Source organism: Sturnus vulgaris, chromosome 10, assembly GCF_052056855.1.
Source record: "Sturnus vulgaris isolate bStuVul1 chromosome 10, bStuVul1.hap1, whole genome shotgun sequence".
NCBI classification, from domain to species: Eukaryota; Metazoa; Chordata; class Aves; order Passeriformes; family Sturnidae; genus Sturnus; species Sturnus vulgaris.
This window is the reverse complement of record NC_142252.1, coordinates 6,669,218-6,694,089: the sequence shown is the minus strand read 5'-3', so window position 1 is coordinate 6,694,089 and position 24,872 is coordinate 6,669,218. Positions and strand designations below refer to the sequence as shown.

General features: G+C 43.1%; 2 protein-coding genes across 5 annotated transcripts in view; one reads left to right on the top strand and one right to left on the bottom strand.

Moving 5' to 3' along the window:
• Nucleotides 1-362: 362 nt before the first annotated feature.
• The window catches only part of MYO7B (myosin VIIB), a 44,296-nt gene continuing 19,786 nt past the window's right edge, over nucleotides 363-24,872 (bottom strand). The window contains exons 22-48 of one of the 2 annotated variants that reach the window (XM_088170681.1): nucleotides 24,619-24,786; nucleotides 23,703-23,912; nucleotides 22,614-22,790; nucleotides 22,268-22,348; nucleotides 21,622-21,749; nucleotides 20,015-20,141; nucleotides 18,517-18,636; nucleotides 17,666-17,839; nucleotides 17,042-17,269; nucleotides 16,434-16,601; nucleotides 15,733-15,850; nucleotides 15,513-15,639; nucleotides 14,631-14,800; nucleotides 13,767-13,948; nucleotides 12,878-13,005; nucleotides 12,179-12,336; nucleotides 11,551-11,704; nucleotides 9,492-9,647; nucleotides 7,691-7,796; nucleotides 7,442-7,555; nucleotides 6,492-6,579; nucleotides 5,888-5,994; nucleotides 5,248-5,433; nucleotides 4,315-4,431; nucleotides 3,581-3,664; nucleotides 2,755-2,874; nucleotides 363-2,002 (exon numbers count right to left, since the gene is read on the bottom strand). In XM_088170681.1, the coding sequence (XP_088026807.1) occupies nucleotides 1,919-2,002; nucleotides 2,755-2,874; nucleotides 3,581-3,664; nucleotides 4,315-4,431; nucleotides 5,248-5,433; nucleotides 5,888-5,994; nucleotides 6,492-6,579; nucleotides 7,442-7,555; nucleotides 7,691-7,796; nucleotides 9,492-9,647; nucleotides 11,551-11,704; nucleotides 12,179-12,336; nucleotides 12,878-13,005; nucleotides 13,767-13,948; nucleotides 14,631-14,800; nucleotides 15,513-15,639; nucleotides 15,733-15,850; nucleotides 16,434-16,601; nucleotides 17,042-17,269; nucleotides 17,666-17,839; nucleotides 18,517-18,636; nucleotides 20,015-20,141; nucleotides 21,622-21,749; nucleotides 22,268-22,348; nucleotides 22,614-22,790; nucleotides 23,703-23,912; nucleotides 24,619-24,786 (3,780 nt within the window). In that variant the 3' untranslated portion in view covers nucleotides 363-1,918. The remainder of the gene's footprint in view (nucleotides 2,003-2,754; nucleotides 2,875-3,580; nucleotides 3,665-4,314; nucleotides 4,432-5,247; nucleotides 5,434-5,887; nucleotides 5,995-6,491; nucleotides 6,580-7,441; nucleotides 7,556-7,690; nucleotides 7,797-9,491; nucleotides 9,648-11,550; nucleotides 11,705-12,178; nucleotides 12,337-12,877; nucleotides 13,006-13,766; nucleotides 13,949-14,630; nucleotides 14,801-15,512; nucleotides 15,640-15,732; nucleotides 15,851-16,433; nucleotides 16,602-17,041; nucleotides 17,270-17,665; nucleotides 17,840-18,516; nucleotides 18,637-20,014; nucleotides 20,142-21,621; nucleotides 21,750-22,267; nucleotides 22,349-22,613; nucleotides 22,791-23,702; nucleotides 23,913-24,618; nucleotides 24,787-24,872) is intronic. The other variant, XM_088170680.1, reaches the window with a different exon arrangement.
• IWS1 (interacts with SUPT6H, CTD assembly factor 1) overlaps nucleotides 17,227-24,872 on the top strand; it is a 49,593-nt gene continuing 41,947 nt past the window's right edge. For 2 of the 3 annotated variants that reach the window (XM_088170689.1, XM_088170690.1), the window contains exon 1: nucleotides 17,229-17,368. The gene's annotated coding sequence lies outside the window, so the exon portion shown is untranslated. Of the gene's footprint in view, nucleotides 17,369-24,872 lie in introns of all 3 variants that reach the window. The other variant, XM_088170692.1, reaches the window with a different exon arrangement.

Below are 24,872 nucleotides of genomic sequence, written 5' to 3'. Positions count from 1 at the left end.
TTCCATGCTTAGCCAGAGACTGTTACCCACTCCAGGGAACTCTGGGATTGCCGAAACCTGAGGCACTGTTGTGGTGAATTCACGTTTTGGACCTGTGCTGCTTCTGTGGTGATGTGTTGGTTGATGAGGATGTGCAGAAAGGGATATCATCCTTTTAGTGGCTGTGCTGTACAAATTGTGTTGTGTATGTAATGAGCAGATGGGATGCTATGATCATTTAGAGGATACAGTGGATATTCGGTAGATTTAGGTTATATGGATCTAGAGCAAACATTCACTTTTCTTGGTTAAAAAAAGACATTATGGTTTATTTTCTGCAGTCTTTATTTAAAAACCGGAAACAATACAGTTTGGCTGCAAAATTTCTGTTTGTACAGGTGAAATATTGAACGTTTCTCACTTATAGCTAGTTAGTTAGATCAGACACTGGGTGACAAAACCACTCTGGGTAATTAGACTCCAGCGTTTCCATTGCCAGCAATGGACATTACGGCAGGAGCATCTAATCACTTGCAAAAAGGTCAGCTATTCTGACAGGTGTGGCACTCATTTAGATGCACAAAGAGAGTGGGGCTCTTCCCTGCCACCCATATACAAAACTCCCACTAGCATTTGAATTTTGCACATACATGTCAGAGGGAACAAGAGAACCATTGTGCATCCATTGGCAAAGTTGAGAGATCAGACAGAGCTGCTTTTCCAGCACTGCCAGATTGTGTCTCAAGGAACTTGGTGTAAATGCTTTAAGACATGTTCATGGTTCACTGGGAATGAGGGAGGAGTATTTGTTCTGCGGGGGAAGCAGCTAAGCTTACTCCCACCACAGTCTGTATCTGCTTTACACACTTGGAGCATACTCTGGTTCCTGTGGCACCAAAGCTGTGTTTCTACAAAGCTCTTAGAGATGAACAAATACTGAATCAAATTTTACCACTCAAACTGTCTGCTAAACAGGAAGCAGAAAAGATCAGGAAAAATTAAAGCTATTATGCTTGTCTCATGAAGGAATGTCTGCATAACTCCAAACAGAACATTTTTGTAGAGCAGAAAAGTCTCTTTTCAACAGACCTTTGTTAGACTGAGTTCTTCCATTCTGATTTGCACTGAGTAACTCATCTGTATCTTGAAATAGGAGCAACTAAAAGTGATGGACCCAAACCCCAGACTAATTTCAGAGCTTACTAGAAACTGCACAGTAGAAAGTGGTGTTACTTTCCAAGTAACATTTATAACATGTGGAAGAAAGAAGACTATTTAATTTAAGCAAGGCTGTGGTAAGTCAGGGGACAGCTCACAAGTTTAGCAGCATGCAGAAAGGACAGTTACATTCTGACAGTAATTAGCTGTCAGTCTACTGTAATTTGCAGTATGTAACCTATGGACCAGAGGATGAAACCCAGCATCTTACTTTCAAAGTGTCCAGTTATCTAGTACTAAATGGCATCTCTCCACTCTTAGAATTGCCAATAGGAGGAAAAAAATTACATTACCTTTGTTTCCAAAGACTCTTGGCTTTTATGCATTTGGTAAGAGCACATTCAATAAGGGGCATTTTCTTTTCAAAAGAAAGACAGCTCTTAATGTGTGTCTGTCTTTAAATGGAGGAGATTCAGGTAATTAGAAGGGGCCCTCACAGGGTTTCCCACTCCCATAGAACGTTAAAGTCCATCTAAACTTTCTCTAAATCCAATATCTGAATGAAATTCTCATACTACATCTAAGACAGAAGTGTTACAGATATCTGAAAGCACATGCTGACTTGAGCTTCTCTTGTAGTAGTATTTCAACAACTCAGTTCATTCAGTGCTTGATCAAAAGATCGATCATCAAGATTTATATTTTTAAATGGCATTTCTTCTGGGATATGAAATTACAGGTAGTTTGGCACAAGTATAGGTCATGGGCTCTATTTCCACTCTCAGGCTGGGAGGTTCTTTTGCTTGTTTACAGCATTCATGAGCAGGCGTACGTAGGATGTTAACAGGTCATCCATTTTGTAACCCTGTCAGGAAAGAAAAAAGTCTTAAATCTCTAAGAGAGATCCAGAAGCAAAAATAATTATCATTTCCTCCCTAGTTTATCATCTTCTCAGGTTCTTCCTTGCATGAGCATCTTTTCTTTCAACATCTGTCACTGTTTTAGTTATAATTTATCCATTCCTCCCTCTGCTTTTTGTAGACTTCCAAAACTTTACAGAGCATAGCTCTACTGTCTCTTTGGTATTCACTCTGTAGCTTGACTTGTATTTAAGAATCCAAGCTTTTCTGTCAGAGCAATTAGCCTTTAAATGTTTTTGTTATCTTTACAAACCTACCTTTAAATATTAATACAGTGATGCTTCTCTGAGACTCTGAATAGTCTGAAATCAGTTATTAAAAAGGTGGCACCACTGCCTGGAAAATATGAAGCCTTACAGGGCTGGTATTACTACATAACTGGAGGTAGACAGCAAGACAAAAAGCTTCTTAGGTAGCTTTGCAGTCTTAACTTCTCAGATGGATAGAATTTTGATGTATGGGAAGAATTTGGGAAATTACTATTTTTCCTTGTTTCCTGTGTCATGTATTTTTGCATCAGATAGAATTATATATTAACTGAACCAGTTCCAAATGGCAGTTTTATTCCGTACAGCTGTGAATGCTTTTTGTATCTGCACTGGTATTTATCTGTTTTGGCACCCTCATCTGTAGCAATCCTGGTTGGAAAGGAAAAATTAAGGGGTTTTTGTGTCTAAGTTGGCAAAACTCTTCTTACCAGAGATGTCTCACATAAGAGCCGGTTTCCTCGTACCAGGTTCCCTATTGTCATGTGAAAATATGTGCTCCCACTGCTCCAGTTGGAGATTTTATTGAAGGGATAGACTACTAAAATATCCTGTAAGGGAAAACAAACTGATCTGTAGAACATTTCTCAAATGAAAACAGGCTGTTACATAAGAAAACCTGTGGAGCCAGAGAATTCTTTCCCACTTCATTTATAAAAATAGTGGATCAAGGTAGTTCTTGCATCCAGATTAGTGGTATATTGTATTGTCACCAAATGGGTAAATCTTAATTGCACTAATGAGACTTCCTTTCATTATATATTGATCTTTGCCTTGGCACACTGCCGTTAGAATTACAATAATCTAAACCTATCTTTTAATTTGTTCCATTATTGAAAGCAAATAGTGATACTCCCTTTTCCTGAGAACTTTGTAAGACCAGACTGTTGGGGTTAGCCTGCAGCTAAACATGGCAATTCAGCCTGATCTTTTAGACAGCTGGGGCTTCCTGCAAAGCATTTTTCTGAAGTAGGTTCCTGGGTGCACTGCCCATCCATCCTCCTGATCTTCCTATCTTGCCAGGTCTATCATGAGTCCCATGTCTTTTTTCAGAGATGCTCTATCCTATTCCTTTCCAGTGTAGAAACTGCAAAGAAGTGATTTGAGGCAGTAACATTTTCTTCAGTTTCACAAAGAAAATTAATAGAGAGCCTCTATCCTCTCCTCCCATTCCTGGGCAAGGTCCTATGTCTGTCCCTAAATTAGCAAGGTCCATTCAATCCTTCCTTAGATGGACTTGTGAGAAGCAGTTGTTACCTTTGTCTTCTGATGTATCAGTGAGACTCCTTGCTTGTTGATTGCAATCAGTACAATCTCTGGGAAATTGGGCTCCGAGGCTTGCTGTAAATGAGTAATATAGCAAGATAAGCAGAAAATAGAGAAATTAGCTGTAGCAGGGGCCCAGTGACCTTTGACAGTGTCCAGTGCTTCTTGTTCTCTTTCTCAAATAAACACTGAAACATTTTGGCCATATATTGGTGACTTGAACAAATGCTGCATGACAGCAGAAACAAGTCCATTATTTACTATGCTGTCTGATAACAGGCTTAATGATTGATTGCAAGCCATTTAAGAGCATAGTGAGGAGAAATTCAAGGTAACACATGGGAAATAATTCTTGGGTGATATCCACTCCAGAATGAGAGGATTAGTACCGGTATCATCTGAGGGAAGAGTCACCAAAGAGGTAAGATTTGGCAGCATTTTCTTGTGGAGAGTAGTGACAAGACAATTTAGCCCCCTACAGATACTACACAATTGTAGTAGAGGTATTACAACTAGAGCAACAACGTTGCCAGTAAACAACAAGCACAGTTCAGAATGGATAAAGAATCCATTTCCCAACTTGGAAGGAACAGAGTTTTCCTCAGTAGATTACAGGAATTCAGCTTTATAACATATTTTTACTTTCAGATATGGAATTATAGTCAGTCTGTATCCCTTGGTACTGATCTACTAGCAAATCCACTCACACAGGCCTTCAAACCTACCTTCACCTCAAAAAAGGCTGATCCAAATGTTGGCCACCGGTGTATCATTTTCAAGAAAGCAATCTTGGCCTCATCCACAGTTTTTCCTTCATGTTTACTGTATGCTGCACTAATGCTCTGTTTAAGAAAAGAGGATACAAAGCCAGTTGAGTTGGAGACAGGCAGGTTTCCAATGCCTTAGCACTAAAGAGAGCATCAGCTGATCACCACGATCAGGCTTTTTGCCCCAGCAGCAGAAAACTGAAAATGAAAACAGCTGCCATGCCATGGGGCAAGGTGAAGGCAGAGCCCTCCAGTGTTCCTTATTCCTCTGCTGGGTGAAGGAAGCCCAGCAGCCCGATGAAATGGACTTCAGAGCAGAGGGACAATGTGAGATAAAACTCAGCCAGTGTTCAACACCCACAGACACGAACTACATATTTGGTTGAAAAATGAATTTTCCCTTTGTATTTGAAAGAATGTCCTGTGTTTTCCTCAGCAGACTAAGTGATAAGTACCTGCTGAAACTTCCTTGCCTTTTTGTGGATAAAAGAGCCTTTTGCTGTAAGTAGCATGGACATGGTGCAAGGAGATGGATTTGCTGCCAAGAAATACGAGACACCTTAATTTTCTATTTCTGTCCAGTATCCTCAACTTCAGAGTCCCATCACTGACTCTCCTATCTCTAAGTCTTTTTATGGGCACTGGAAATAGATTATTCTCTCCAAGAAAGATGCACACTTGCAGAAAAGCCATCCAGGCCTGCAGATATCTTTCAGAATTTTGGAGAGTATGTAAAATCTGGATTGGAAGAGGCAAATCCATCAATATCCGATACCATCCCTCCACAGTACTTTCAAAGACCATCAGATCAAAAATATAGTGTGGCTTAATGTGTTTTCTCTACTAAAGCTCTGTATATGTAATATGACAAATGAAAGCTGATGTTCTTACCTTCTTCCATTCATCTGGTGACACTGCTCGGAGCAGATTGTCTGGCACCAGTTCCTTCAGGATTTTGGGGATGGCTGCCAGCTGTGCGCGGTCGTTGTTGAAGCGTGCTTTATAAATCAGCCCTGCCAGCTGCACAGCTTCATCCTTGGAACACTTGTGGTAGCCTCTGAGGTATTTTGGCAACTCCTGGAAGAGACCAGCTCTGAATCCAGGCAGAATGGGCTAAAGCAAACACTGACTTAAACATTCTGAATTTGTGAGGTCAGGACACAAGTCTTGCCAAAGACGGTCCAAGGACATCTCAAGAACTTTTGGCTCCTTCTGAAGGTTCTCTGGATGATCTTTAAATATCCTTTCCAACCTGAAACTTTCTGTGATTCACTGATTTATGGAGCAAGATGAGCATTTTCACAGTAAGGTAAAGGAGCTGTACTCTTAACATGTTCAGTATAGCTAAGGTGTGAGCACTGTGAGAAGTATGTTCTGAGGTTGAGCTGTGACCCCTCTGGAGGAGGTATTCCTCTGGAGGCTCTAATAGGCTCCAGGCTTTTGAGAGGGAGACAGTCATACTCCTACAGACTTAATTTCTCAGGAGTATTTGTTGGATCACACAACACCTCTGCCTTAGGGAGCTTCTTACCTGGTGGTAATGGAAAATGGTATCTGCTTTCAGATCCTTGCCAGGAGTGACATTCAGCCACAGCTTTCTCATGAAGTACACCTCATATGCCACGGACAGAGCAGCCCCTAAGGAGATCAGATCTTGTTAGTGTCTCTGTCTCACTCACAGTTCTACAGTTTTTAAATTGCTTGTGAATTTCTTCAGCAAAGTAATTACGGTTGTAATAGTAATAAAGTTATTAACAAAACAACACAAGAAGCCATATTAGATGACAGAAGAAATTATTAGTTTTCAGTTCCTGGACACTGCTCATGCAACGATCAGATGGAGAAGTTGAGGGACGACCACTGTGTGTTTGTTATTGGTGCTCATGACAGCTGCCTGGGGAGTTCCCCCCCGCCCCAGGAATGTTCTGGTGTTTTTGATAGCCAGTGCTTGGCTGCATCAGGTCACTGGATCTTGCTGCTCGTGCAGGCAATAACCATGCATGTACAAACAAAAATGATACAAGACTCTGCTAAATACTTCTAAAGATGGAGTGAATCCTACTGGATGGAACAGCTGCTTTCCAGTTCAACACAGCATCTCATGCAGATTCTTGTCATGCTGGCATTCTCCTTACCATCTTTTCCTGGTTTGTTCCTTCTGTTCCAGTCTGTCACCTGCCTTAGCGAGTCAAAGAAGTAGTCTGCTTCATTCTGACTGATCACCTGCAGAGGCCAAGCAATGAAGGAGAGAAAGGAGGGGTTAGCACATCGTATAAAATAGTGCCTGTGCCACATACCCAAGTATCTGACTGAATTATCTTTCCCTGTCTACAGTGAGAGGGCAGAATTACAGTAGGAAAGAAGTAGAAAAATAGGAGGAGGAAGGCTCCATTTACTCATGCAATAAAGGTCCCCATATGAAATATCTTCTGTTGCTTCTTGCTTTCCAGGTTACTTGTTGAAGTCAAGCTGAAGATGCCTGCCTTATTCCCAGTCTTCTTCTCTTTGTAAAGTGTTGTTACATAGTGGGTTTCTCTTTTCAGGAAAGCAGCACACCAGAAACTCCCTGTGCTAGGGCTCAGTGCTGCTTTTGCCTTGATCACAGTTTCAGAGAGAAGGCACCTCTCAGCATGACAGCCAGCCCAGGCTTCAGCTCAGGCAAGGCAGGCTCCCAACAAACCAGAGAGTAATTAACTGGTGCTGGTTACCCCTGCTTTCCCTAATCATAGTGGGCACTGTACATGTGCAGCACATGTAGAGAGCAAAGCCTGAGTGATAAAGGGTGAATCCAGCAGTATACAACCATCCTAGCAGCTGCCAGAAAGCCTGCATCTCTGCTTTTAGTGCCACCTGGGTACTGGCAGAATGACAGAAACTGCATCTCCATCCAGCTCCTTCAAGATACTGAGAATAATTGTCAGGTGTTAAAAGTTCAAGTTTAGGTTGTATCCCCTCAGTAAGACAGAAGCAGTAATCACCTGCTCTGGTCCTTGGCTTTGTATGGTTGTTTAGGTGGGGCATAAGGTGGGGCAAATAAGAGAGGAGGGGCAGTCTGGCTGCCTTGCCAGAGTCAAGAAGGAGTTACCTTGTCTGCAATCTTCACAAAGAGACTGAAACCTTCCCAGGACTGCAGCTGCAATTTGGAAGCAATGTTCTGACACAGCGTCTGGATTTTGGTGTTTGTTCCCACATCAAATGTCTATGAGATAACAAGACTCTTGTTACACAGAGGAGAGGAAAAAATAAGAGTATTGAATGTCTCCACATATGCTCCTGGATGAGCACATCATGGCTGGAAATAAGGTCAAGGCTGGGAAAACAAGTAAGTGCTCACCTGTTCTGTTTCATTGGGGAAGCAAATCTTGTGTGAGATCTTAGTGTTGTTCTGTAAGATGGCCTCAACCTCCACAGGATGAGGTGCCCACTTCCTGCAGCCACTCCTGGAAAATGCCACCACCATCATAAGGGAGATCAGTTTAATCATTGAGGAAATGAACGACTGTATTCCAGCAAAACAGCAGACACCCTCCAAAATGCCAGTACTGTGCAATGGGGCGGGCTCCAATGGACCTCTACCCCAGTGCAAATTCAGTGTATTAACAGCAAGAGGCTCCCCACCTCTCCTTGCAGCCTGAGCTAGGAATTCACTGCCAAGGTGAGATCTGCTTAACACCCATCAGGGTGGTTCCCTGGCCAGGATTCTGGGGACAAAGCTGTAAAGTGGTTTATGGAGGAAAAGATGTGTACACAAGGGCTCAGTTGGTTTCCCCTGTATGCATTGTAGGTTAGTCCTTTGAGTTGCCTGCTCTACCCTTTCCAAAGAGACCAGGTTACTTACAGGGAGAAATTGGACTAGATGATCATTGAAGATCCCTTCCAACTGAAATAGTTTATTCTGTTCTATTCTAAGCAGATGCAAGTTTAATCTTAGGAAAAGAACCACTCCTAGAAGACAAGATTTGTCTTTGTTCCACTTCCCATTCCCTTGGCTCCAGAACTGGGGCAGTTTAGCAGATAAAATTCTCCTTCCAAACAGTCCATTCATCTTTCCCCTCCCTATTTGCTTTCTCTAAAGAAGCTCTTTACAGCTCAACAGGGCTTAGAGCATGAATAGCACATGATATAGGGAGGCAGGAATTTTTAAGTCTTCTCCATAGAAATAAACACTGAATAGCATTCCTTGCCATGCGTTTTTCAGACACTTCAAAAGCAAGTTCAATGTGTGATGACATTTCCCCAGCAGTGCCAAATCCCATCCACTGCAAGAGGGATATCCACTGTGTTAGTGTTCCCCTAGAGCCTGACCCATGGGGCTCACAGACCAAACATGCAGCCCAGCCTGAGAAAAAGGGGAAGATGGAGGAGCTGGGAGGAGAAATAATTGGGCAGATTCTTTACTCAGGAGGTCTGTGGCACGCAAGTGGTAAATCACAGCACCATCAAAAGGGAGAAGGCTGGAGTCAACTTAGATGCCAAAGCTTTGCTCTCAGAGGGGCAAGCTGGGTTATTCCAATGCTTGGAGGAATCTAGGGAAACCTTTCCCCTACAGTTCCTCTGATCCTTCCTGAAATCCTGTTAGCCCTTTCCCTCATTCTGGTTGTGTCATGTCCCTTAGAATGACAATGCACTCAGAAGCTCAGGAAGCACTGTGGTTTGGGGGTCTTGTTGCTTCAGCCTGGGGTAATGCCAAGGAGATGGAGAAGTGCCTTGCTCTGAGCAGCCAGGTAGCAGTCAGGGCTTTGTTCATTTGGGTTTTTTCAAAGAATAGGAATTGATTGTACTGATCCTTTCAACAAGGTCATGGTGCCTCACCAAAGAAAAGCAAGGTGAGGATATCATCAGTGACATCATTCCAAGCTGCATGCCCTTTAGTATGTTTGAAATACCCAGCTCTGGGAGTCAAGTGGTGAACTTTTTAAAATGCTCCTAACTGTGGAAGAAAATAGTGAAACTGTGACACAGACCTCTCTTTAATGGTTCAAAGTCCATAAAGAAAGTTAAAAATAATGATCACTTAAACAAGATGTAAAGAGGATAAGGAAAGTGACAGTCATACTGTTTTAGCCCATGTGGTTTTTGGGACCTGATTATTGATATTTGAACACTTTGAGCTGGTTATATGCCAGATTATTTACCTCATTACTGTCTGAATCCTCCGACGGCAGCCTGGGGCCAGTGTTTCTTTCTGACGTGTCTCTATGAACTTCTGGGCATGTTTGAGCAGTGACTTGCTGGGTGGGAAGAGGCCAGTGCAGAGCCAGAGGAGCTGCCAACCCTTGGTCTCGCTGTACCTGTGAACACAAAGCCAGCAGTTCTGCTACAGCCACATGTAATTCTCTGTTTGACCACACACCAGCTTCAGGGAAGAGAAATACACTCCCATCATGGTCCCATTCTGCAGAGAGCTGCAAATCAACAGAGCCTTCACTGAGGCTCTGGCATTAATTTTCTGTGCAACAACCATAGCCTGCATGTGAAGACAATGCCAAGTCCTGCATGAGAAATATTCATGACAGATGCAAACCTCATGAATTAATATAAATTCCAGTTTAGCAAACACCTTAGCAGCAGGGACCCTGGTTCCATTCTCTTGGAACGCCACTGTTGATTTGGTGTTCAAGCTCACATGTATTCAGATTGTGGTTTGTCAATGGATGTATTCACCTGCCCTCTGCACTGGCCAGCTTTGCTCAGGGCAGGAGCACTTTTCATGCTCTGGCTTCCCCTGGAATGTACTCCTGTTCTGTTCTGAAAAATGAACATGTTGATAGCATTATGAAGTGAGGTAGATGCAGTTCTTAAATGCTCCCGATCAATCTGGTACTATTTTTCAGACAGAAATCCAGTTCTTCCAGCCTCTGCATCGGTGAAATCTGCCAGTTGAAGCTCTTCTGGCACTTTGCCCTCACCATTAAGAAGGGCTCTGCAGCCTTAAGGTGGTCAGTGACTCTGCCTCAAAGCCAGAAGCAGAACACACTTCAGCTGTGTCCAAGGATTGCTCTGAAATGCTCACTGTGTGAAGTGGTTTTGGTTGGGAAAGTCAGCATGGCTGGCTCTGAAAGGACATCAGACTTGGCTGAATAAAGAGGTTCTGGCTTCTTTATTTCCACTTACTGTTCTAATTTTGTAGATGAAGACAGACTATTTTAATCCCATTTATACTCTATAGATCAGTGATGTTTGTGTCTATGTGAAAGCAGGACATGGTCCACAACACAGCAGCCTGGGAAGGATGAAAAATTTGTTGCTCTGGCTGTTCTAATGAAAGTATATGGAAATAGCCACCTTTCAAGCATTGTTTTTCCACATCAGTGATCCTGCTCACAAAAGCTAGTAAATTGGTGGGATACATCAGGCATGGCACTGGCACTGACACCATGGTTACAGACTATGCATTAAATAGCCTGTAAGTTCACTGCTTGCAAGGGAATTTACCATTCAACACCCATGATGAAAGTTCCACTACATGTAAGTCTTCTGGAACAGTAAGATAGAAAATAAATAAATAATCACAATGCATCCAGAAAGAGACAAACAATTTTGTTAATAATTAATACTATTTTAAGCTGCTTTTTGCAATTCAGTTTTCATGGAAGTAAATCAAATTATCATTTTGTGAGTGGGGAAGAAAGTACCAGCCTGTTTCAGAGACTTTTATGTGGGCAGGTGCCTCTGTAACCAATCTGTTCTGCTAGGTAGTTATGTAATCTAATTAATATAACTACTCAAAAGTATTTATTCCCTGGTGGTAAAAATCCAGTGTAAACTATGTTTTTGTGAGAGGGGATTGCTGCCATTGGGAAATTTAAATTGAGAGTCGTCAGGGCAGTCACTGAAGGGATGGAAGGACTATGTAGTGTTTCCCCTACAGACTGCTTCGGGAGGAGGAGAGCCTCAGTGACACCTTGCCTGCCTCACACCACAAGGAGATGAGCATGGAATGCTGATGGGAGCAAAGCAGCAGCTCCGGGGAGATGGTTGGTGATGCTCTCTGCCCTCTCCCTCCCTAGGAGTGGTCCTGAGCACTCTACAAAGGTGAGCCCCACAGCACTGCCTGGCAAAAAGGAGATGTTGTTCCTCCAACATTTGTTTATCCTTCCCCCTGCTCTCACACAAACGCATCAGGGGTTCCTGATGCCCCCTGCACTTGAGGCCTGGCTCTGCAGGAGCAGGGTGTTTGCACCCAGGTAATACCTGTTTCTGTTCTCAGTCAGTTGCTTCATAATCTGACAGTAAATCTCATCCCGCAGGACCTCCTCCTGGATAGCTGGCACAAATATCTGGTCAGTGACTTCAATGGAAGAGTGTGCCTGTTTTGAGGGGTAGTCTCCCATGAATTTCATGATGGGTGAATGTGCTGTTAAGGAGAAAAGCAGGCCAAATTTGGAAGTCAAATGGGAAGTTTCATCTGGGTCCTAACATGTTAGTGACTTTGTTGATGTCTAAGTGGCAAATACTGGGAGGAAGGTCTGGAGCGTGTTCCATGCCTGTCCCCTACCGCCTTTCACTATGCAGCAGTTGCTGCTTGGCTGTGATTTGTACTGTGCTATAGCTGCCTTCTCTGGGCATATGCAGTAAATCTCTCTCACTCCTAAAGCCACATTATTAGTTAAGTGAGCCATCAGTAGCCGTGGAGTACTGGGAGGAAATAAGAACATTTCCTGTGTAGACAAGGGAAACAGATTTGACCTGCTCCATCTTTATGCAACTGTATTCCCTGTAAGGTGGCTGAGGTATCTCAACAGAGGTAGTTTAGTGGACCTAGCTAACTTTTCCTTCTCCTTAGTGTTCTCAGACGCCAAAGAGAGGAGAGAAAGGATATCAATGAAGGCCTGACAGGCCAAATCCCGAAGATCAGGGTCTGTGCATGCTTTCTTCAGCAATGGCTGTTTCAGAGGCTCCTTAGAATGTGCCCACAGTTGACTGTGCCCACGAGATTTCTGGAGAACAGCTTTGCTGATGGATTCCTTCTCAGGAGCCCTGAATGAAGACAAGTGCAAGCAATACAAAATTACTGGATCACTATTGTTATGAACAAAGGAGATCATTATCACAAAGTCATATCTTTAGACCTGTTTTTTCACAAGACAGTGATCTCAGATCTCCTTTGATTCTGTAGGTCAACAAGAGCAGGGAAATGTAGTTTCGTGTATATCCAGAAGGTAGGAGGCTTGCAAAAAGAAGAGGGATTTTTAGAAAACTAATTTCCCCCTTATTTTCTGAAGCCTGAGATGTTGTATATGGTCACTAGCTGGTAAGAGCTGAAGAAGGGGTGAGAAGTAAGAATAGGGCCTGCTGGAAGAAGTCAGTCCAGCCAGGGTTCTTCTACCCTCGCCTTTGCATTCCTGCAGACTTAAGATACAATAGGCCACGTGCCAGAATCTGTATATCCAAAGACACAATTATAGGGAACAAAAAGAAGAAACCCAGTCAGAGTGAGAGATGCCATTACATAATAGGCTTTAAGGATTACTGATCAACAAGAACTTTTCTAGGGCATACTCTACACAGAGAGCTTCACCTGAAGTGTTCGTAGGAGAACTCCTCCAGGGTGTAAGGCTTCACCTTGATATCCTCTTCATCAGGTTCCTCCATGAAGGAGTTCTGTGAAGCTGTCCTCCTCTGGTCTGGAGACATCATCAGCAAACTCTGGAATCACACAGCCACATAGAGATGTCACATGGTCTCTGCACACACTGTCAGGTATTACTCAGCATTTATGTGCAGGTAGTCCTGTGTGCTGCCCGAGACCTTCTGTCTCAAAAGCAGCATCTCCAGAGACTCAAGAAAGACCTAGGTACAGTTGACTCGAAGTAATTTACACAGACATAACAGTAGTGGACATTTAAATGTATGTGATTATCCAAAGCACAACACATGTTTTACAATGCACTTGCTTCTCTCTAGTTTTTCTGCTTTTTATCTGTTAGCATAGGATCCAATATAATGAATCCTCCAAACTGAAGACAAATTATTAGCAGAGGCATTAATAAGAAACCCTGGCTCCCTTAAAGACTATATTCTCTTTAAGCAACCTGCTGCACTCAGAGATTCTCTTGAGGCATAATGTGATCACCACTCAAGCCCTGAGTGAATGTAGGAAAATTCAACTGCACATCCATACTCATTAATTGCTACCAGTTCCAGGCACTGCAATCTCCCATGGTGAATAGACTGGATTTTGGGGATTTTTTTGAGTCATTGCTTTTGTGCAGCTGCAGTCTTCTCCTTAGAGTCTGGGATAGGTTTAGTTTTGTTTTCAGAGAGGACAGAAGTAAATGCTTTGTTTCAATGGGAGGTGTAGAACTTGTCTGACTTTGGAGGGACAATTATCTTCCAGTTATTAATTGAAGCATATTAACATTTTTATCTTCTTCCAGTTTTTTCAGGGAGCGCTTAGCTTTCCTTACCACCACTTGACTAGAGGGTTTTGTGAGGGAAGGAATGATGTAGATGTCTTCCAAAAATACATTCCCTGTTTTGCCTGTCCTTTCATTCTGGGCACAGATCCAGCCAGAGTCTGCATCCAGCCTTTTGTCTTCTGTGAAGATTAGCAAGTCTCCCTTCTTGAAGGACAGGATGTTAGGATCTTCTGGAAAACAGAACAAGGGGGTACTGTTTAGGCTTGACAGTCTGAGAAAATGCAAAGGGACTGCAATGTGAAAGACAAGGGAATTGTATTTTGAAGGCCTGAATTCAATTAGCAGTGATTTGTTTAAATATGGCTAATTTTCCAGTAACACTTCAGAGAAATCACTTCTGTGTCCTCTGACACCCTAACTTTGATCCACTGAGGGTAATGGCAGGACTCGATTCACATGAATGCTGATTTTGTGTCTAGACTGGCAGCAAAGCATGGAAAGGAACTCAGTAGTTGTAAGTAGCTGAAGTTAATGTTTACATTTTAAACATGTATGTCTGTTTGAGCCACCTGTATTCCACAGAAAATTTCAGTTTACTGCCTCTGTGAAATTCTGCAAAGTATTTCCAGAGAGCCCAGATCAAACTTCCTACTATAACCAAATGGAGTTCCTGGACACTATACTATCTAAATAAAATATGTAAAGAAGGAGAAGGAGGAATAAAATGTTATTTGTGTGCAAAGGTACTGAATCCCATTGCCTTATGCTTGGCATTGCTGTGCTGATGCATCCCCCCAGGAGCAAAGGGACTCTTGATGATGTTCTCCCTCTCCTCTTTGAGCACCTTCAAACAAGTGCTGTGCATTATCTCATGATTTCTTCCCCACCCTCTAGAAAAGTTACGAGACTTACCCTGGGATTTTTTCTCATGCATTGCCACAGCAAATCGTGATCTTTTCTTCAGTTCTTCCAGGAACATCACCACCAGTTCAGCAATGACAACGCTGTTTACAGATGTCAGAACAAACTCCTCGGCACGAAGAGTGATGAGAGTGCAACTCTGTCCAAATGACTTCACTGCCCTGTGTATTATTGAACAATTTGTTACCAGAGCATCTGAAAAATTTACAGACCCATCTGTAAATACAGCCAAGGCACCCACACCTCCTTGCAGATAACTCCCTTACAGTGAATATTGATAGTTCCTAATTTGCCTTCCCATGAGCTGGTAGGTGTGAAGGACTGAAGTTGTTCAGCTTTGCTCTGGACTCCACCATGTTTTGTACAAAAGTACTTCCACAGAGACAAAAGAATATCCTTCTTTTGGAGTAACTTGACAACTAATTAAATCTCTGGCAGTCCTCACAGGAGGCTTTTTTGTGTACTTTTCTCCGAGTGACCTGGTGCAAGGATGTGTGCCATGAGCAAGCAGTGGTTAACTGCTTTTCTCAGTGATCCTGCTCTGGTCCATGACACCCAAGAAGTATGTGAACTCCCAGGATGCACAACAGACAATGGCTTAACTGTGTCAGCCATTCTTGTTTCAATGCCTGTCTGTGCTTCCTTACACCTTTCTGACTGAACAGGAACACTTTACACCAGCTGGAAGGATCCAGTCCTTTCAGTATTTCCTTTACAGGCTGCTCAGAAGTTTTCCCTTTCTGTTTCCCAGACCTAGGCTAAACCACCTTTCCAGGCACAGATCAGATTACCTAAGGAGATGGCAGAGAAGGCACACCCTTTCTGAGTATGGAAGAGATGCCATCTTCAGATCTTGTCTTTCTGGGCCCTCACCTGTTGGTGTGAATGCCAGTTATCTCTGGGAAGGTCAGCTCAAGGAGACGCTTTTCTGACTCATCCAAGAAGCAGATGCCTTTCCAATTTATGGCAACAATGAAGTGGTTCTTAGGCAAGCTGGGTCCTGAAAATACAGACAAAACTTCTTATCAGTGCTATACAAATCTTCTCCTATTGATCTTATATCTGTCCTCTACTCCTGGGCTCCAGGCATTACCTGAAAACTTAGTGACTTCAAAGAATCTGGAAAAAAGCAAAGGCCACTGGAAGCGAGCAAAATCTACAAGTTGCTCCTTCACAGTCTGAGAGGAGAGATGGTCCTGTGTATACGGAGCCTGCAGGAGAAAAAACATACCCAAGGTTTTCTCAGTAAAATCTGGTTTGCACAATCTCCAGAAAATAAATAACAAGCCCAGAGATCCCAACAATCCTCTGCTGTTACTGGTGTCAAGAGAACTTAGAGAAAGTAAATCAGGAACAGTCTCCAGGGACCCACCTGCAGCTAAGAGTGCCTACAGGCATCTGGATTCCAAATTTCCCTCAAATCCCCACTAACCTGCTCACACACAGTCTAACACACCTTGGATGCCATGGAAATAATTCAGGTAATCCATTTCCAGATCAAAACCAATATTTCATCCCATGCCCATCCTGACTTGGTTGTCAGATGAAAAATAGAGCCTTAAAAGCTACTCTATTCAGAGATTCAAATGTATTTTCATTCTTCCTCCTTGTCCTTCATATGGAAGTGTGAGTGGAAAAGTTTTCTGCTCCCCAGACCTAATGAGCTATTTGGGATCTACAAACTGAGCTGATTTTCCTTTCTCCCCTGCAGACTATTCATAAATGAAAATGGTGAAAGAAGCAAAAGCTGTTGCTCAAGAGTGGTTACCCAGCAGTGCCTGACAAACCTCTTACCTTGGCATGTGCATAGGTTATAAGGCTCACCCACTTTTCCAGGGGCTTGGACTTCAGCTGTTTTACTGGAATACAGTCATGGAGCACCTTCTGCACAAGTTCATTGTGGATGGTATCTCCAAACTGGATATAACAATATTTTGCACCTATCTCCACCAAATCTTCCTCCTGAAACAATTAATCCATTAAAAGTGGCCTAGAAGGATGTCACAAAGGCTAGACAGCCCCTTTCAACCTTTGAACCATTTAGGAATGGGGTTTTCTCAACTTTTGTCTGGTAACTCTTCATAGTCACCGAGCATAAGGAAGGATGAACTTCACACAGTCATAACTTCAGAGAGATTATTAGCAAAGGTATTTTAAAGTACGACCCAATTTGCCCCTTTGGACATGCCTCCAAGCTCCCATGTGAACTGAAAGTTTCAGAGAAGGAAAAAATTGTGCCAGTGTGACAACTCAACTACCTGGACAGGAATTATTCATTAAGAAGGGAAGGGTTGTTCACATCCACTACAAACTCAGTTCACATTTCTGCTTTTTAACGTGAGAAGCATCAATAGGGTTTTGTCTCTTTAGGAGGATTTTGAGGTGGGACTCAGGAGACCCACCTTCTCACAGCGGTACTCTCCAAATCGAATGCCACGGATGACTTGGTGGTAAATGAGATCAGTGCTGACAGGATCCTCGTGGGAGTTGTGCCAGGGGGTGAAGATTTCCTTGCGGAAGTAGAGGCGCCAGGGCGCGTGGCGCTCGTGTGTGCCGCGCTCCTTCACCAGCTGCTCGCACTGAGAGATGGCATCCAGGACATGGTCTCGGCCCCCGCCCAGCGACCACACCTGCCACAGAGGGACACTGCATTACTGCCATGCCTGCCCTGGCTCTGCCTGAAGGACAATAAACACAAAGCTCCTGGTCTCCTGACAGCAAGAAAAAAGGTAAGCAGATGAGTATGCAAGTTGTATGTGGTAAGTGGAGGTGTTTTTACTAGTGAGTTGTGTGGCAAAGGAAACCTTACAGGATTGCAGTGACAATTGCTGAGTGATGAGCCAAGAGAAAGGCAGAATGGGACTATCAGGTCTTGAGATCCAGCCGGAATTCAGAACTGATTTGGTTTCAGTGCAGGACTGGGTTGAAGGTGTTTCAGAATTCAGGAGTCCTCAGTGAGGCTGAATGGGCAGCAGCAACTCCACAGAAAGAGAAGGGAGCTTTCATTCTATTTTTCTACACTTTACCTTATCAAACACAGCAATGTAGAGCGAAAACCCAAAGACATCCTTCAGTTTGATTTTATCTGCTATGAACTGACAGATCTCTTTGGCAGTGGAAGCAGAGTCTGCAGGGATAGTGATGCTTTGGCCATTCATCAGGGTGACATTAAACATAATGGGTTTCTTCTGCTTTGTTGCCTGTAAGTCAGAGTTAAATGAGAGAAAAAAATTATGGGCAAACCTTACTATCTTCTGAAGAATGAAGAAGGCATTTAGATTTAAGAGCTCCACACCCTATACAACCTGGTCAACAATCTTTAAGTCAATCTCCAACACCCACGTAGTTTATTCAAAGCATGGTGAATCATAAATATAAATTACATCCCTGGAGCACCACTGGATTCAATTTTTCTCCTCCTCACAGCTCAGGAGAGCTGATAATCACATAACAGTGCCAACTGATAGATTTAAAGGAAGTGGAGGACAATATGGCACCATTATACTCCCTTCTTCCCTTCATTTTAAAGGCATAAGCTCAGTTCTTTCCAAAAGTTATAGAGCTTTCCTCAGGAGATTATTTCTGGCCTGTGGTTCCTGAGTGGATGGAGGAATCTCCCTTCAAATCTGCTGCTGCTTACATACTCTTCTGCATTTAGGGTAACTGAACAGCCAGAAGAGGTGTATTCAAGAAACTGCCCAGACCAAGGTGGCTGGTCTTCAATCCCCTTGTGCAATTGATTTCCATGATTTGATTTAGGAGCGTCTGCTATTGCAGGTTAGTGAATGTAGTATAACCACAAAGCAAGTAGTATACTTACAAAAACCAGTATAAAATATCCCAGATCAATACAATTAAGCCAAAAGGGAGTTGCTACCTGAAGTTCCAGCCAGCTGGGGGGTTCAGTCCTGGCCCCGTTGGTGTAGGTGCGTCTCAGACGCTCGGCACAGTACGGAGCGTAGCCTGTGGGCCCGTGGTGGATGAAATTCAACAGGTACTACATGCACAGAGCAGGAGAAGGAGTTAGGAAACATTAATCCTCAGAAAACGTGAAAAACCTTCTGCAGCTGATACACTAGATTAGAGTGATCCATTAGCTTTCAGGTCATCAGAAAATATTAAAGATTAGGGTTGGAATTAATGTCTTCAAAAAGGAGGCTTGAGACACTTAGTTTTCACTCATTCTTCAGAACTTTCAGTCTAAAGTGAGAGAAGACTTGTGTCACTCTATCCACCATGTTTAACTACATGAGTAGTGGAGACTTTATTCTTATGGTTAGGTTAGAGCAAGAGTTAAGTGTTTTCAACCCAAGAGCCTGAAGTCTTATGACATGCTGTACAAATGGAAGAGCTGGGAAGAGGGCTAATGGCAGATTAGGTTTAATAATGATCAATACTTTTAGTTTTACCAAGTTCTCTGACAATATCCACTCAAGTCCATGATTAAGACTGGACATTTGAAGAGATTAATGGGATAAACTGAGCTTTTGGAGGCTGTATGGCTCCTGGATGACACAGACTTGTATTTACATATCTCTATTTAGTGCAAGCATGGGTCATTCACCTGGTTATTTTAATGATTAAGAATATTCCTAGAGGTAGGGTATGGTCATGTCTTTCATGAGTTTTGCATGGTTCCAAGTCTTTGGATGAAGACTGGTGTCAAAATATGCCTATGGCTTGTGACTGGTTTGTTCCAAATAGTGTCCATTTAGCAGCATTTATGATTAGATTGATCATTTGAACTGGGGTGTTAGTAAAGCAAGGCTGAAGTTTCATGCACATCCACAGATCCTGTTTGCCTCTCAGATCTAGGAGGAAGACTGGTGTCAAGTTGGAACCACAGGTTGAGTTTTTATCCTGTGGTGAAGTGGATTTATCATCCTTTTAAACTTGGAAATTAATAAATAATTTAAAAATCTAAATATCTGTTGAACTTTTTAGGGCTTAGAGATACAGGATAAGGACTCATAAAACTTGAGGATGTGATTTTTTACTGGCCTCCTGAATATATCTAATCACTAGGGTTGTAACTGGAGACACTTTTTGGTTGTCTTTGGCTGGAAAGGCAGAATTGGAGAAGTTAAAATCTGCCAGGTCCCTTGCAGATTATAGATCTAAAATAAGAGCTGTGATGAACAAAGGAGTCCAGACTGTATGACGTGTAATGAAAAAAACTAAATGGGAATGCAGCAGTAATGTGTTTAGATTCTCAGATAAGCATATGAGATGAGAAAGTTTCTGCTGAAACCACAGCACCAGCTGCTCTGAAAGCCAAACATTTTATGTGGCTGTCAGCATCAAAACATCAAAATACACAAGACACCAGCTCAGCTGAGGCGTGTGAGCTGCTGTAGGAAGGGTTAGCAATGTACCTTCACAAACGTGTCTGAAGGAGGAAAGCAGCCAAGGCAAAGTGACAGAAGGATCCAGCCACGAGCATAGCTGCTCCTGTTGCTGTTTTCAGTGAGTTGTTTGCAAATCTGGCAATAAATCTCATCTCTGTAACGAAACATGTAAGAGCAACAGATAATTCACTGTGAGAACTGTCTCTGGCTACGCTTTGACTGCAAGCTTGGCAGGATTGCAGCATGATGAAATGGATCTGAGCTAGGTTCAACCACAATAGCTAGGTTAGCACCTGAAATGCACCACAGGAAGTTTTGTTATGAAAAGGCTCCAGGCATGCTTAGGGCCTTTTATCACCCCTTCTTTCTCAAGCAGCTCAAGTGCAATTCCCATGCTGAATTAACTTCTGTGAGAAGCAGGGGGCTGTGCAGGAAAAACAACTGCGGGTCACACAGCTGTGAAATGGCATTGCTGTCCAAGAGTCTAGATGTGTAACTTGCTCTGAACTCTCTACAGCATGTGAGTTGTAGCTCATGGCTCTTGTCTGTCTGCTTGTAAGTGGATTTGGGGATAAGGATGGGGGATACCCTGCTTAATTTTATAGCTATACATTTATATATTTACATATATTTGTATATTTTGTATATTTATATGTATTATTTATATTAATATACAAACTTGGAGTGAATCATGTACAGAAATGGAGAAAGAAGTGCTTCAGAGTAAGCTTCTGAAAATGCAGGTTACCTGCAGCAAGGACCTAAGGGAAACAGATGCAAAAATCTGCATACAAATAAAACTGTTACTAAAAAAATGTTACTAAAATAGTTTTTTCTAGACTATTGGAACACACATTTATCAAATCTGATGTGAGAGAACATAAGTTGGATGAGTTTTTGTTCCCTAATAGTACATCTGATGAAACACAAACTGAGGGTATAGGTACTTAGCCTGTGTTTATTATAATATATGGATTGAATGCCGTTTTTTCCAGTTGAGAATCTGCTTTAGGGAGTGTCTTGACTGAAACAAAGTGACTGTGAAGAAAGGAATGCAGCCCATGACTGAGGTCAAGGCACAGCCTGTGTCTGTGGGCTCTGTTACAGAAAAGTGCTTAGGAAGAAACAAAGGAGAGGATTCATGGGGTCAGGTCAGAATCAATGAGCTTCTGCCTTATGCTCACACTATGCTTGGCCTAAGGTCCAGCCTCACACTGCTTGGGGTCAGGATTTCTCCTTAGTGTCTGATACACTCAGCAATCCAGACCTTTGACCATCTCCAATGTGGAGACATTGCTTGAGTGCTCAAAAATAGCTTGAGGCTATTGGGAAACATTTCATCCAGCTAGTATACATTAATTCCATATTTCTTACTCCTCTGAGTGACTACTCTCCCTCATTTAGGGCAGTGTTCCACCTTCAAGTATATTTGAGTCACAACCCTGAGCTCTGCCCCTTTCCATACCTGTGGGGTATTCAGAAAGCCATACATGGAGGCAGCTGGCCTAAACTGCAACATGAAAATACCAGAAAAGGCAGTAAGGGAGTCATTCTCCAGGACTGTGGAAAAAGGATGCTGGATTTCCTTGGTGTAATGGGCAGCTGGCCCTAGGAAAGAGGTACAAACTTCCTACCTGATGGCAGGACGCAGAATTGCATTGCCAATAATGAAATGTACTTTTTCTAGGTTGGACATAGGTCTCTGAGAGATCGAGACATCCTCTTGGAAAGCATCTTCTCCACTTCGTAGCTGATCTGTCACCTGAAAGAAACAGAGTAGAACCCCAGAGTACTGTAGAAATCTCCCCTCTTAGCAGGCAGCTCTCCCATAAATGAGAGACATTGCTTCTCTATCTTTCTGGCTAAAACTCTTCCTGCTTAGTGCAGCAGAGCCAGGCCATATTGCCCCCTTCCCTCTCAAGGTAACTCATTAAGTGTGCTGTTACAGCACTATCTCTGGCTAGGAGACTTTTTGTACTCTCCTGTACAGCCCTAACCATATGATTCTCAGTCTGCTCAGCCTCTGGGCAAGCTGTTCTGTAATGCCAACAATTCTCAGTAATAAATTTCTCCCTGTGATCTCTGCCAGAGAACAGATGACATCAGTGCACATGGGGATCGTTTCCAAAGAACACTGAACCAGGCATCCCACAAAGGGCTGCCCTGGCTTGGCAGAGGAGCAAGTTCTCACCTGGGAGGTTGCTCACATAACATCTGTCAGATGGGGAAGACAGGGTTTCAGGCAAGAAGAAAGGGAAGCAATTTATTTCCACCTCTTACCTTCGCTGTCAGCTTGGATGAGCGTTTCAGTTTCAGGGATGAAATCCCCTTAGAAATCTTGTAATCCCTTCTGCCTTCTCTCTGCAATACACATTACCATTATAGGAAATCAGTTTAATGCACAGCAAGGATGATTGATTAGGGACAGAAAGATGCTCAAGTGAAGATGTTTTTGTTTTTTCCTCTCCTGTCAGAAGGAGCTGGTGTTCTGCCAGGACTGACTGGTGCCCTTTTGCACTTGTGGCTTTTCAAGTACACTAGCATGAAAGAGTTCTTTACTTTTATCACTCTTGGAAGAATAGCACAGAAACCAAGGAAAGCAAAAGAAAACATAAACATAGCCTGCTTGTCTCACCATATTTGGGCTGTCATTCCTCAGCTGGACCTGGTTTTTCCTGCCAAGTGTGTCATATATCTGTGTCATCACAGAGCTGCTCTTGGTGGTGGCAGTCTTGGCAAACATTGGTGGCTCTGGCAGGTCTCCCATGAACCTCAGGATGATCACCCACACAGCTAGAGAAGCCTATAGTAGTAGAAAGCAGAGTCAGACACTGCCAACAGGATCAATGGCTCTATGCCATTTCTGCCTGTTTAGATTAAGAGCATTTTCTTCCTTTACCCTGTCCAAATTGTTAAAATTCCCATTTCCTCTAGCTACCTACACAAAGAGTTTAGTTTCATACCAAACAAGACAGCAACACACAACACTTTCCTGCTAAAGGAAGAGGGTACAGCTCTGGTGGGAAGGTCAGATTTCCTCTGTGATTGCTGAGCCCTCAACATTCCCTTTACTGGCACCTTGGAGGTGTGCTGTGGCTCGAGGGAGGTGGGGAAGCCTTGGCTGAATTGCACTCTGCATTTGCTGACCTGGACAGATAAGCAGTGGAGTGGAGTCTGCCAGAGCCCTTCATGCTCAGAACTAGAAAGCCAAGTAATAGCAAAGTTCTTGATGCATGGGGTCCTCCATTCTGCCAGGCTGCTTAGAATCAAGGAAAACACCCTCCTCAATCCCCCTCTGGTTCAACGGGATACTGGAGGCCTGGCCCTCCCCCTTCTGTCCTGTCTCACAGACCAGCAACCCTAACAAGAGCAGAGAGATGGATAAGCTCTCATGCTTCTTCTCTCCAGTCTATTTTTGTACCCAGAGGGTGTCTGGAGAAGTCAAAACACACCTCTGAGTTCGGTCTTGAGGTAAGAACAAAGGTGACTAGAAATCCTGCATTGGGCAGGTGTTTGTGTGAAGTGCCTGCCAGCAAAATGCCAAAAAATGCTGATGGGAACCTCTGCTTTCAATACCATGGCTCAGGACTATTTCCTTGGCTCTGGAGTGTCTGGTTCCCAGGACTGTGCCAGAGCCAGGACCGAAGGATGATGGGAGCTGTAAAGCCAGGGCTGTGGAGAGAGCAGGTTCAATGAACAAGAAGGAGTAAGATACCAGGACGTTGTCCTTGTCATCGTGGTAGAGTAGTGGGTGCCGCAGCTGTCTCCGGATATGTGTATGTGTAGAAGACCCCTGGAAATAAGTAGCTGCAAACTTGGGGAAGGTGTACTCTTCCAAACCATGTGCTTCCTCTTCTAGCTCCACACTCATGGGAACCATGTCCAGGTCCACTTCCTCCAGTTTGTTAGGCTTTGTTTCCAAGTCCTGTGCAGAACATGAGGAAGAAGCATATTTTCTTTTACTGAACTCTGATATTCTTATGTTTAGTTTTGCTTTTTTTTTTTTCCCCCTTGGAAATAGGTCTTCCAGAATTTGCCTTTCCAGCTAACCCCAAAGCCATTTACAGCTGCTACCAACAGATCATTTGGACTCAGAGCTTGCCCTTCTGAGATGCATCCATTCCATACGATCTTCCTATCTTGGTCCTCAGCAAGAATATTGCTGATGGAAAATCCAGGTGTTGCTGTTCACATCCTGTGCTTATCCATACCATTCTATTCTGCCCACCTCTTCCTACAAAATTCCAACCTCCACAGCTATCAGGACAAGTATATCCCAAATTTTGCTTTCAAGAATATGGTATAACTTGAGTCATGAACTTTCAACTTTTTTCAGGCAGAAAATCACTGGCAGCACTGTCAGCAGAGCATGATGTTGGTGCAGAGGGTGGCACTGTTTGGCTGGGCCAAAGAAACAAATGCAAAGTTTGAAGCTCTGTGGTCCCTAAACTACAAGAACTTTTGGGAACTCACATCTGCAAGAGATGCCTTAGTGACTTGATGACTAATTCGGGGGATTCTTTCACTGTACAGAAGTTCATTAAACAGAACTGACCACTGATGGAATTCCAACAATCAATGGGCTTGCACAAGGGATAAGCATGACCCATTACCAGTCTGCAGCTCTGTACCTCAAAACCCAGAGGAGCCTGTCCTTCTTGGCCTCCAATCACAGAAGGTAAAAACCCAAAAATTTTGTCCACCATTTCTTGGTCGCTGATAACATCATGATTTGTTGGTTTATTGGCAAGCACGTTCCTCCTTTGCCTTGCTTCTGCCTCCTCAGTTGACAGGTATTCCTTTAAACACAGAAATAGGCATGACTTGAACATCATGAATGAACATCATTCTGTTAGAGTGAAGGGGTATGAAGATGAAACCCTTT